This window comes from Pelophylax lessonae (genome assembly GCF_965119305.1).
Source record: "Pelophylax lessonae genome assembly, chromosome: 1".
Classification (NCBI taxonomy): domain Eukaryota; kingdom Metazoa; phylum Chordata; class Amphibia; order Anura; family Ranidae; genus Pelophylax; species Pelophylax lessonae.
Window position 1 is genome coordinate 230,025,316 of NC_138768.1, and position 13,899 is coordinate 230,039,214.

The 13,899-nt window shown below is 40.9% G+C and overlaps 1 protein-coding gene across 1 annotated transcript in view; it reads left to right on the forward strand.

Annotated features, from left to right (window-relative positions):
• Positions 1-13,899, forward strand: part of SETD1B (SET domain containing 1B, histone lysine methyltransferase) — a 136,568-nt gene that overhangs the window by 63,209 nt on the left and 59,460 nt on the right. The window contains exons 7-9 of the mRNA XM_082261769.1: positions 2,530-3,303; positions 5,602-5,778; positions 6,599-6,686. Of these exons, the coding sequence (XP_082117895.1) occupies positions 2,530-3,303; positions 5,602-5,778; positions 6,599-6,686 (1,039 nt within the window). The remainder of the gene's footprint in view (positions 1-2,529; positions 3,304-5,601; positions 5,779-6,598; positions 6,687-13,899) is intronic.

Below are 13,899 nucleotides of genomic sequence, written 5' to 3' on the forward strand. Positions count from 1 at the left end.
AATTTGGCTTTGTGCGTGTTCCATGTATTGGCTTAGTTATTCCATATTCTCCTCTAAATGTCATTTGCAGGTGCTCCTATCCTTTACGCTTTGATATAGTCAGCCCCTCTGGGCTGTTGCTGCCCGCTTTTAGGGGCGGAGATAGCTACCTGCAGCACTGATACTTACTCATTGGTTTGATGCCCTATGCGGTCAGTTTATGTCCTGTATGATTGTGTCTAACTTGCCAACTCTGGATGTACACTTATTTTGTTCTTACGCACTTTGTATTTATTGTTCTGTTTCACAATAAAGAATTTGAAAAAAAAAATATTAACACACCCATCCACGCAAGCCTCCATACTAGTGTATATTGTTCTGAGAAATCACTTTGAAAAACATCTCCCAGCATTTCTGGTCATGGCCATCGTGACTAAGGGCAGATTATTCATGAAGCATTTACTTCTTGGGCTTCATCTGCCCTTAGCTCAGGCATGCAGGCAGGAGGGTGTGCTTAGCTGAGAAAACCCCTCCTGAAGATTCCTGGGATGTATTACATCATTTTCCTAGGCGTAGAAACCAAAAAGTAAAAGTTTAAAACATGTAAACATGATATACGTTCATATCTATTTACCAATGCCAGCAGCAATTGGGATTAAAAAATAGTCAATGTTGATTGAGAAGGTAAAGTTCTGCTTTAAAGAATCTTTTTTTCTCAGAGAAACTTGAAGTCTGTCACTGCTGATTTCTCATTCTACAAATGCTAGTTGCCTGGCAGTTTTGCTAACTCTCTTGTTCTTCCGTTTCGTGACTCAAATATAGCAAGAAAGCAGTTTGGGACTTCTGAATTGACATGCTTGTTCTTGGTCACTTTCTCAGAAAGTAGAAAAGCCAGGCAATCAGCACAGCAACCAGTCGGCTAGCATTTTCGGATCAGGCCATCAGCAGTGGCAGTCTCGGTTTCCCTTGGGGAATGTTCACTTCTAAGAAGGATTAAGGGAAATTGCACACCTGCAGGGGGAGTGCGATTTAGTGCTGCACAGGTCTGAGAACTGCTTGCGGACCTTAGGCATATGGGGTAATTCCAAAAAAACTTTCTCTAAATACTTTGTGCGCATACGCCATACTTTTTCACCCTGACTGCAGCAGCTGTACCCAGTTAGTCTATTGGAACTCTTGCTGCAGGATCTCAGAAAGCGATTCCTCTGTAAATGAAGCCAGCAAACACTTTGAGCACTTCATTGATAAATACATTGTAAAAATATTATTTCTGCCATTTATTTTGGCTAATTCTTTTATGTGTAGGATGAAGAAGTGAAATTTGCACTTTGTAATACAAAATTACTTTTCTTTTTCTCTTGTGTTGAAAAGCAAATGAAAAACAAAATGTGCATATTTTGTATGACAGTATTGACAAAAGAGAGACTTGTTTGTCCCTGTACAAATGATATGTGTATTAGAGAGACTTGTTTGTCCCTGTACAAATGATATGTGTATTAGAGAGACTTGTTTGTCCCCCTGCAAATGATATGTGTATTACTTAACTATCATAAGTAATGGTAAAATTATTGACCGATAGTTGAAAGGCAAATATTTTACTGTTTCGTAAGGGATATACTGTATGTGTAATGAACCTGAAGTGATTAAACCTCATCTAAGACCAGGCCATGCATTAGGGCTCCATTCCCACAGGCCTTAAGAAATTCTGCAAATCCCAATGGCAAAAATCGACTGTTTTTTTTTGTGGCTAGGATTGACAGCTGCGCACGCAGATAGCTGCGGCCTTCAAGCGTGTAAAGTGCAATGAAAGGCTATTGGCGGCTGCAGTTATTAGTCACCGTTTGCACAGCCAGTGATTATCTGTGGTAGTCGCAACTTGGGCCTACTTTGTGGGTGTCCAGCTGCAGCGTGGCTAAATGCCCATGCGAATGGAGCCTTAGAAATGCTGCAGCACGTTGTGTTGGCCTGTCCCTATGTTTAAAGTAGGAACAATCTTCATTTTCTTACACACAAAATCATTTTACTGTTGCTATTAGCAGCACTATGTGTTTCATTGCAATTTAGGCACTTATAATTGCAAAGTTTCAGTAGAATTGCAGCCCTAATCCTAAAGGTCACATAGATTACATATTGGTGTGGGCTTGGAGCATACTTTAGTGTAGCTTAAGTACCTGTAGGTATCATGTTGTTATTGTAAAAGATCCCTGATATAAGTTTTTATGGTCGTATATTTGTTTAATTGTATGCTATGTTTTAATGATTGTAAGAATATATACTGATTTGTAGATTATTCTTATAAACTATCCATATGTGAGACAGAACAACCTTTTGTTGAATGGCCCTGCCTTTGTCACCAGGTTTTGGATTATACTAAGATTTCAAGTCCATTGATCTTATTTCAAAAAAAAAAAATAAAAACTTCACGACTAAAGATTTTTTTTTCCATTTACAGAAGTATTTTGTTATTACCAGTTTTGTATTTCTGTTTGTATACATTTTATTACATTTCTAGAGGACGGTTTACTAATAGTGATCTCTCTGTTTTTACAGGGTCATCCCTCTTCAGGAGAGGACATGGAGATTTCAGATGATGAAATGAACACCTCTCCTATCACTAGTGCAGAATGTGCCAAATCCATTGTTGTGAATTCAGCTGTCACTAGTTCTGGCGTTATGACCTCAGTCATTTCTATCCTACCTCCTGGTTTTCCTCCACTACCACCACCACCACCTCCTCCTCCACCACAGCCTGGATTCCCCATGCCACCCCCTCTCCCCCCACCTCCTCCACCAACTCATCCTTCAGTTACAGTGCCCCCTCCACCATTACCTGCTCCACCTGGAGTACCCCCACCACATATGTTGCACCCTCCACCACCATACCATCAAAGCATGTTCCCCATGCAGGGTGACATGATGAGTGCCCTGGGTAATCAGTGGGGAGGAATGCCTATGTCCTTTCAAATGCAGACTCAGATGCTCAGCCGCATGATGCAAGGTCAAAACCTTTACCCTTACCACCACTTCATGGGGAATTCCATGCAGTTTAGTAACCAGCATCCATATCGCCCTTTTGCCGTGTCCTCTTACCTTTCACGAGGTCAGCCTTGGCCACCTTACCCAAAGTTTGACCCTTCTGTGCCACCACCAGGCTATGAACATAAAAAGGAGGATCCACACAAGGCCACAGTGGATGGAGTGCTGCAAGTCATTGTTAAAGAACTTAAAGCCATCATGAAAAGAGATTTGAACCGAAAAATGGTTGAAGTGGTGGCATTCCGGGCATTTGATGAGTGGTGGGATAAAAAGGAGCGTCAAGCAAAAGTTAGTATTTGTGGTATATTTGTTTTTGAAAGGGTGCTGAATGTATCCCAAACGTTATGCACAGTGTTAATTAATTGTACAATACAGGACACAAGATCTTATCCATGTTAACCATTGGTCACCTTCAGGTGATTGGTCACTGACAAGCAAATATGTAAGGGCATCCCCCATATAAGCTCTCTCACTTCCAGCAATTCTAATTTTTTTGCTAGTTTTCTTAGGTGATGTATGTACAGTTTTTTTTTCTTTTTTTTTTTGTCTATTAAGAGAAGCTTGCATCCTTTATGTAAGTTTTTTTTTTTTTTTTTTTTTTTTTTTTTTTTTTTATGCTCAAGGTCCTTTATCAGCTTCCTAGCTGCAACATAGTCATTATGCTTTTCCTGCAGCAGCTCTCTGGATCGGTTGACTCCTATGCTGAGCCTTGGGTGGGGGTGGCATACCCAGACCCTTCCTGGAAGAAGATGCAGGCCAACCTGTAAAGTCAATTTGACTACTGGATCCTGCGTGGGCACTTACATTGGCTCACCGTGTTGAGTTGGATTGCAAAGCCACAATGGGGCTGGTCCCCCTCATCCTACCATGGTGAGTTGCATAAGACTTGTGTCTTCTCTGGTCCCACTAGTTTTATGTCCCAAAAGCTTGGGGCTGTTTTGGTGGTGATAGTCTCTCTCCAAAGAGCTCCAGTACCCACTATTCTGACAACTGTCCCAGTCTGATTCCCTGCCATCCCTTGGAACTCTGCTGGCCCCTTGGCCGCGCAGTCTTCTTCCTACCTATGTTGAGAAGAGTTTTCTGCCACCATGTCTGATTTTATGGGCAGGATCTTGGTCCTAATGGAGGCCGTAGGTCGCAGATGTCACAAACAAGCCCCTTCCATCTCTCCTCCTGAGTGGGTCTCTGACTTTTGGCCTTGCGGATGATGCATTGTCTGAGCAGGAGGTAGACTAGGATTCCCCCCATTTCTAAGGAATCAAAGTAGGATGAGACACCTTCTTCTAAGATCTTATCAAAGCTAATGCATACCATTGTTCCTTTTTCTATTACTCAGATTTTTTTTGTTAAGGAAAAAATGTTTACTTTTACATACATCTTTAAACTAACCATACAAACAACCACATAAAACAAAAACTAAATTAAAAAAGAAAGACTCACCCTATCCCATTCCTACACAGTCCAGACCCGTTATAGAAAATTGACAGAATACAAATTATACCTGAGCGGTTTCTAAAATTGCTGCCCATATTGATGTGGCACACTCCTGTTTAAGGTTAGAGCAACCTGAGTCTGCTCACTCAGAAGTCTTCAGTCTCTATCCTCTATCCAAACCTGCTCAGACCTTACCAGTGCACTCACTCTTAGAACCCACCTTGTACAGTAACTAACCTCACTCGTTGCCCTTCCTAAGCATTGTGCTCAGCAATATCCAATTGAGGAGAGGTTCCTGTAGAAATGAACAGTCTCTGTTACCCAGCCATTTCTTGCCTAAACAAGACTTTAACAGTCCCTGTGGAGGATAATTCTGTTTTCAAGGACCAGTTGGACAAGAGTTTAGAAACCCACTCTTGTTTTCTTTGGTGGACCCCCGACATGCAGCCTGTGATTGCCTCTATGGTGGTCCGGAGCTTTTACCTGTGCTATTGCATGAATGGCTTGGTGGATTTGCTTCGCCAGATCTTTAGGATGAGCTTCCTTTTCGTCCGTATGCGAAGGATCCTTTCTCTCAAATGCTGGTCCGTGTAACTCCCGTGAAAGAAGCTCCTTGAGAGGATGGACTTAGTGGAAGTGCCTGTTTTCTACTTCCTTAGAAGTACATCAAGGAAATGGCTATGATTGTGCCCGCAAAGGGAGGATATGCTGTACTTTCTTATCCTGGACTAAAATAAAGAATCGCATATGCCTTGCAGCATTTGTTGGCTTTATTCATTCCTGTACTGTATGACCAGGAAAATAGGATATTAGATTATCTGTCTATTGATCTGCCTAATGCTTGCTACAAAGCTGAAGCTAGCTGGGAGTTGGAGGGGTTATATAAGGCATATGCTGTTTTTTTTTCTTTTTTTTTTTTTTTTTTTACCAGTGTTCAATTGCCTGAAAGTAGCTGCAAATAACTTGTAGTCCGAATTAAGATCTTATGTCCTGTACTGAACTCCAAGAAAAGGAGTTTACTGGCAAGTAAAAAAAAATCCTGTTTTTCTGTACATGTATTTTAAACCTTAGAATAGGTATGTGTATCCATGAGAATTATTTCATAGTGTTGAGCATTGCTTTTTTAATCTTCTGTTATGTCATCATTGATAGCAGTCACTGACCCCTGTAAAATCTGGGGATAACAAAGATGAAGAGAAACCAAAGGCAAGTGTCCAAATAACATCAAGTCTGCTAGAAAGCTGGAACAAGGGAGAAGGTCTGGGATTTGATGGAATAGGAGGTCTTGGCTTTGGTCTGCGTGGTGCAATCAGACTCCCTTCATTTAAGGTAAATATTACATTTTATATAGTGCCTAGAATGGTCCTTTTTGAGTGTATAGCATATTATAATGTAATACATAGTCATTAAATATCTGCATTGACACAAAAAAAAATTATATATAAAATGTGATATTATACTGTGGATAGTCAACCTTTAAAACAAATCCTAATGGTACTTCTTTAGCCCACAGCTCCACCCCTCCATTCCAATGCTACAGACTCTGTAAAACTCTTCAGCATTAGACACTACCTGGAGTGTCACATGCTTATGTTCTGCATGTGGCAGGGGATACATTTATCAACACCCCTGCAAATGTTGAATGCCAAAGAGTCTTACCAAGGCTGGAACACTGGAACTAAGGGAAGGTAGGAGACACAGGCTGTCAGACAAGTATAATACCTCTTTTAATGCATTTCGTTGAGAATTTTTTTTTTAGAGACTGATCATTTAAAAACTTTTTTTTTTTTTTTTTAATCTGAATTGTTCTTTGGGGGGATTGACATCTTGTTAAAGAGAGATTGAAGCATTTAACATACTGAAATAACATTTAGAATGTTCTGAAATAAAGAAAAGCTTTACCAGACAAAGTACAATTTATATGTGTGACCTGTTCATGTCATGTCGTTTACATTTTATGGCTGATTAAGTCTGGATCAGGCAAGTTCTACATCAATGATGCATTAGAAATAACTTGAATTAACACTACAGTAGTTCATACATTCATTCCTGTTTATTCCTTAAATGTACACACTTATAAGCACTTAGTTCTGATATCCCTAAGGATCTGTAAAAAGCAGTAAGTAAACTATTTGTTTAACTTATAAAGGTAAAGAGGAAAGAACCTCCTGAAGCTGCACTTGGGGGAGAACAGAAGCGAATTCGTCCATCACCTTCAGTAGATGAGGAAGATGAAGGTTTGTGAATACATCAAGATGTGCACAGTTGTCAGAGGTTTACATTTTCCAGTTAGTGAGTTTTTCACGTTCAATAAATTTTTTAGCGAGTGTCAGACATTTCTATGAAGGAGAATACATGTATGAACTGTCAAAAGTCATGTAAATCTGTAACACAGGGCTATAATGGGACATTGTAGAAGCTTTCAGAAATACAGGAAAATAGATTGATGGTATGTGAGCAACATCTTGGAGGTATTAGTGCATTCAGCTATGTGCAAGTCTGGAGAAGATATTGATCCAATTTGGAGGTATGGTCTGCTTCAAGAAGGAGAAAAAGAAAAGAGCCGAAGAGCCCCCTTGGTAAGAAAATGTAGAAAAAAGGAGAAATGTATTGGTGAATTAGGTTGGTTAAAAAAGAAAACGCGAGAAACCATAGGAAGGTAGGGACCAGGAGCAGTGTCGTGGGTTGGGGGAGGTGGGATTGGTGGAAAAGAGAGGAGGGAAGGGGACATCGAGGCCACCCGATGAAGATCCTTAGGGTTCTCCTCCTACAGGCAGAATAGCTTGCTATAGGCATTGAACGGTGAGCTTTTGGAATCCAGGAAGTCCATACTGCAAGGAACTTCTAATGGGTGTCTAGAGAGATACTCTTGAGTTTTTCATTAATAAATAATGCATTGATGCGCCAATCGACTTCTGTAAAGCAATTGTTTTTTCAGGATTTTGCTATGGTTTGCTTTGCCATTAGTAAAACATATGTTGCTAATTTGAATTGAGATTTGGTGAGGACTGTGGTTCAAGGTGAAGAATTGTGAACCAAGAGTCTCTTGGAAAGGGACAGTTATAGAGGGTTTGCAAAAGTTTAAGGACTTTAGTTCGAAGCCTTGCATGCATGGGACGTCCACCAGATGTGTAAGACATCTCCTGAGACAGTGCAGCCATGAAAGCATATGTTGGTAAGGGATGAGTGGAGATGTGCTAATCTAGATGGGAGTTTCCATCTAATAACAGTTTTGAATGTAGATTGAGCCGTGACTATATTTATAGAGCAAGTAGTGAGCCAGATTTGAAACACCAGTGGTGGACCAGATTTGTAACCAATCTTTCCTGGCTTTAGTGCACTTGAGGTTCCTCCCCTATGAGTGCTGGAGGGGCAGAGCAGTGAGCTTCTGGGTGGATGGTCAGGATCCCTTTAGAGCCTGGACAGGCTCAGAGCATAATGTATATATTCGGAGCATCAGGTATATACTGTATTCCCAGGACAAAAGAGTTCTTGAATGCCTTAGGTATATCTAGTCCGAGTATGCCATGCATTAGATGGATGACTTTACATATATTATCAAATGATTGTCTGTGTGGGCCAAAGCCCACATGGTCCTTATGTACTATAGTGTGTAGGAATATATTGAGTCTCTTCACAAGAATTTTGGTCAGATTTTTTATGTACATGTTTAGATGCGTAATTGCCCTGAAGTTGTGTGGATCTGCAGGGTCTTTACCCAGTTTTGGGAAAATAACTATTTGGGCCGATAGAGAAGAAGGGTGTAGGTCTGAGAGGGTATGCAGGTGGTTGAAGAGGTTGGTCAGATGTGGAGCAAGAATTTCAGGGAACATTTTGTAGTATAAAGCCAAGAAGTGATCAGTGCCTGGAGTTTTTTGGTTTAAGAGGTTTGATCGCAGGACCTCTGCTGTAATAATTTCTGCTTCCTTGGCTTGGGAGAGGGTGAGGCGTGCAGTGCTTTGAAATAGTGTCTGTAAGTCCTGACAGAAGTAAGCCGAGGGTTGGTATAAAGTAGATAATATTGAAGTGAACTTTGCTAACAAGTGTCGGTGGGTTGCCAGCATTATTAGTTAAACGTATATTGATTCTGTGTCTCCCACTTGAGCGTTGAGTAAGTTAGCTAACTTAAGGCCTGGTTTATCACTGCAGGTAATAAATTTCCTTTTTGGTCAATGTAATTGTTCTTCAGCCCTATCATTAGGGAGTAGATTGAGTTCTGTCCTTAGATTGCAATGTTAAAACAGCGCTACCAGGTAGATAAAATAAAATATAAATATTAAGTGCACTATAATCCTCTAATATGTTGATATAAAAGTGCATCAGTACTGAAAAAATTATATGCTCATAAATTCATACAAATATATACTAATACTGTGCCACATATATGATTAAAATCCATTATATATACAATAAATATAAGGTGACAAAATGTGCAACAAAAATTTATTTTTATATAAGGTGCAGTCCAAAAGTCGTGCTCCACACAAAAAAGTGCCTAGTGCTTGCAACAAGCCCTCTTGGGGATCCACTCACCAGATTTTGGAAAATCAAGGGCCTTAAGTATGACAAGCAGACACCTCCAGATCAACCTCCAGCCTCAGAAATACGGTGCTATAAAGCCTTGGTGTCTCCCAGAGTGACAATGGGAATAAGCCTCCAAGGAATGTCTCCAAGATACCTTTGCACACAGGGCCTCAGGCAAAAGAGAGGAAGGAGCTGAGAATAGTGAAGCCCGTAGGGTAATTTTATTATAAAAAAGCATAAAATGTTACTCACAAACGAGTTTTCTAAGCATTGTAGAAATCAGTAGTCACGGTCATCCGATACACTTCCGGGTACGCTGCCGGCGTGCGTTACACGGTGGTTTGCGGAAGTGACGTGGTGTGACGAATAGCTAACAGGAAATTACTTCAACGCGTTTCGCCCGCCTATCATGGGCGTCATCAAGGATATATATATATATATATATATATATATATATATATATATATATATATATATATATATATATATATATATATATATATATATATATATATATATATATATATATATATATATATATAAAAAAATCTATCCTTCATTATAATTATACAGTGGGTACGGAAAGTATTCAGACCCCCTTAAATGTTTCACTCTTTGTTATATTGCAGCCATTTGCTAAAATCATTTAAGTTCATTCTTCTTCCTCATGAATGTACACATAGCACCCCATACTGACAGAAAAACACAGAATTGTTGACATTGTTGCAGATTTATTAAAAAAGAAAAACTGAAATATCACATGGTCCTAAGTATTCAGACCCTTTGCTGTGACACTCATATATTTAACTCAGGTGCTTTCCATTTCTTCTGATCATCCTTGAGATGGTTCTACACCTTCATTTGAGTCCAGCTGTGTTTGATTATACTGATTGGACTTGATTAGGAAAGCCACACACCTGTCTATATAAGACCTTCCTGATCACAATGCATGTCAGAGCAAATGAGAATCATGAGGTCAAAGGAACTGCCTGAAGAGCTCAGAGACAGAATTTTGGCAAGGCACAGATCTGGCCAAGGTTACAAAAAGATTTCTGCTGCACTTAAGGTTCCTAAGAGCACAGTGGCCTCCATAATCCTCAAATGGAAGACATTTGGGACGACCAGAACCCTTCCTAGAGCTGGCCGTCCGGCCAAACTGAGCTATCGGGGGAGAAGAGCCTTGGTGAGAGAGGTAAAGAAGAACCCAAAGATCACTGTGGCTGAGCTCCAGAGATGCAGTCAGGAGATGGGAGAAAGTTGTAGAAAGTCAACCATCACTGCAGCCCTCCACCAGTCGGGGCTTTATGGCAGAGTGGCCCGACGGACACTGAAAGCCCGCATGGAGTTTGCTAAAAAAACACCTGAAGGACTCCAAGATGGTGAGAAATAAGATTCTCTGGTCTGATGAGACCAAAATAGAACTTTTTGGCCTTAATTCTAAGCGGTATGTGTGGAGAAAACCAGGCACTGCTCATCACCTGTCCAATACAGTCCCAACAGTGAAGCATGGTGGTGGCAGCATCATGCTGTGGGGGTGTTTTTCAGCTGCAGGGACAGGACGGCTGCTTGCAATCGAGGGAAAGATGAATGCGGCCAAGTACAGGGATATCCTGGACAAAAACCTTCTCCAGAGTGCTCTGGACCTCAGACTGGGCCGAAGGTTTACCTTCCAACAAGACAATGACCCTAAGCACACAGCTAAAATAACGAAGGAGTGACTTCACAACAACTCCGTGACTGTTCTTGAATGGCCCAGCCAGAGCCCTGACTTAAACCCAATTGAGCATCTCTGGAGAGACCTAAAAATGGCTGTCCACCAACGTTTACCATCCAACCTGACAGAACTGGAGAGGATCCCCAAATCCAGGTGTGAAAGACTTGTTGCATCTTTCCCAAAAAGACTCCTGGCTGTATTAGATTAAAAGGGGGCTTCTACTAAATACTGAGCAAAGGGTCTGAATACTTAGGACCATGTGATATTTCAGTTTTTCTTTTTTAATAAATCTGCAACAATGTCAACAATTCTGTGTTTTTCTGTCAGTATGGGGTGCTATGTGTACATTCATGAGGAAGAAGAATGAACTTAAATGATTTTAGCAAATGGCTGCAATATAACAAAGAGTGAAAAATTTAAGGGGGTCTGAATACTTTCTGTACCCACTGTACATCAAATAATTTATTTTTTAGGGATTATCCCCCCCCCTCCTGCCCCCCCTCCTCTGTCATTGATTACCTCACGTGATGGAAAGCTCATCATGCCGTGTGAAGCTAGAGGGCTGGAGTGCAGCGTTCATGGGCCTCTGAAGGTACAGTGCAGTGGAGGTACAGCCATCAGTGGATGCGGTCTCTCACTGCTAAAGTCAGTTCCTGTATCGGCGCCATTTGCTTTCCAGGTTGGCTCCGCCACGGCCGACGGCTTCCCCTACTCCGCCCTCAGAATCACAGATATTCAGGATGGAGATCGCATAGGGGGAGTGAAACAAGATTGCGATTCTCGAACGATTAATCGTGCAGCTCTAGTTCACCCTATGGGTCATGGTTGGAGAGGTTTGAGGATTGTTTAAAAAGTTCAAGCTTGAGGCTCATACATTGAGATATGTTAATTGGATATGTATCTTGCAATAAAAAGCAGACACTGCTATTGGAGATGTCAAGTGGTAGAATATGTTGCAGAGTTTAATGAAAAGTATTTATGTGCCATTTGGTTAGGAGTGTGCTTGTTTGGTGACCGAATTCAAAGGTTTTAATGCTTAAGGATTATATTGCAAGGGCAAGAAACACTGGAACAGTGAAGACCAAACATAAAGGCTTTAAAAGCCTCAAGCTAGCAAAGTACCTATGTAGTGAAATGGGTATGCCGTGAGCAGTAATCAAGGTTCCTCAGGGAAGGATTAAGGGTGTTTCAGTTGTTAAGACTGTGGCTAAGATTGTGGATATGCTCAAGAAGACACAGAAAAATAAGAAATTGCGTGTCAGATCCGGTGTTGTAGGCACCTCTGCAATAATAACTGTCAGAGTTGTTACTAGGCAAGAGGATGAGGCAGTTGTCAAGTGTTGTGAATAACTTACAGAGAACAGAGAAATAGAGCATGATGCCAGGTCTGGCGTGCCAAGGTCAGTAATGAAAGCTGTACTGTAGAGTCCTGGGTATGTTTGGCTGGGTAGTGCCTTGTTAGGTTCTGGTGGCCAAAGGCTACCCAATATGGTATCTGGGCTGGTTCGGACAGTTTGGGTTCCATGTCTGGTTCTGTAGCATGAACGCTTATGACACTATATTAGCGGTCATCACATGTCCTTAGTGCTTGGTAGAAAGATACATAGAATCAATAGACTGTTGGCCAGGGTTCAGCGTCCTAATTGTAGTAAATAAGTGTTATGGAGTGGTAAAAATTTTATATATGAAGATTCTGAGAACACCAAACAGTGAAGGCACTGAATGGCAATACAGGGGTATTGTACATCAAAAACATACGTAGAGAGCGCTATTAGTGTGTAACAGCCGCTAGCACTAAAAGGTGAATATATAACCACTTTGTGAATAAATAACAAATATGTGCAGCGCTCAATTATGAATATGATTGTGTGAACCAAAAAGTAATACAATGTGATATTATAAGTGAACTAGAGCAGTACTCCTATGAAACAAAAGTCTATAATCGAAAAATAAATATGCACCATCCGTGGTATACAGAGTGTCGAAAACACTCACCAGACGTAAAATAAAAACGCAGTATATAATGAAACACCTTGTGGGACATCCAATTGCTTGAAGAGTGCTCTCCCTTCACAATAACAGTGCACTCACCAGAAGCCATACAATAATATGCTTTGCACCTGTTCCAACCGATAGCTGGAAAACTGATTAGTGGAGTCACTCCCGCATACTTGCTGCGCTGGATTATGCTGTGTAAAAAGCTCACCAGACGGAGCTGTAGAATATTGCAGGCGTGTCTTTACAACAGGCAGACTATCCTAGCGGTAGGGGATAAGGGACCGCCAAGCCTGCCTGGCCGGCCAAGGCGGATCGAATGCAAGGCCTAATATTGCATGGCTTCTGGTGAGTGCACTGTTATGGTGAAGGGAAAGCACTCTTCAAGCAATTGAATTTCCCATGAGGTGTTTCATTATTCACTGTGTTTGTTTTTCTTTTACGTCTAGTGAGTGTTTTCGACATTCTGTATACCACGGATGGTGCATATTTATTTTTTGATTATGGACTTTTGTTTCATGTGAATATTGCTCTAGTTCACTTAAAATATCACATTGTGTGAACCAAAAAGTAATACAATCTTATTCATAATTGAGCGCTGCACATATTTGTTATTTAGGGGTATTACATAATGAGTAAAATATGACAGCGGGATGTGAGAGGTGACCTGTCACTACGATTATGTCCTCAAAGCGATGAGTGACGAGCAGTGAGGTGGACTCCTGGACTTAAAAGAATGAGTATCTTTACAATGATAGCAGTAGTACTTTAACTATCCATAGGGCTAGGCAGAGAGATTAGTACTATGTGACATTTTTTTTTTTGAGACTCCAAGAGGAAATGTGTTTTACTGAGTCAGTTGTATTTCAGGGAGAAGCAAAAATGGGGTAGGAGAATTCTCTGGAGATCTAATAACTGACGCCAGTGTGTGGTCTGGTTTATGGGATCTGTCCGATATGGCAGTCAAATTAATTCAGAAGATAGCAGACTCTGTTTCCATTCCTTTGCATCAGATGTTAATATAATGGCTGCTCCTTGTATGTCTTTAGGGATTAATGTGCTAGTGTTGGAGGTTGGAGCGTTGGCATCCCCAGTGCAATATTGTAGGTGCTTGCTGTAATGGGGACTGTACTGCATCTGTATGGCCAGGCAGGGGGGAACATAGTGCTGCCAGATGGTATAAGTGTAGCTAAAGTCTTAAAGAAACTTTAGAAAAA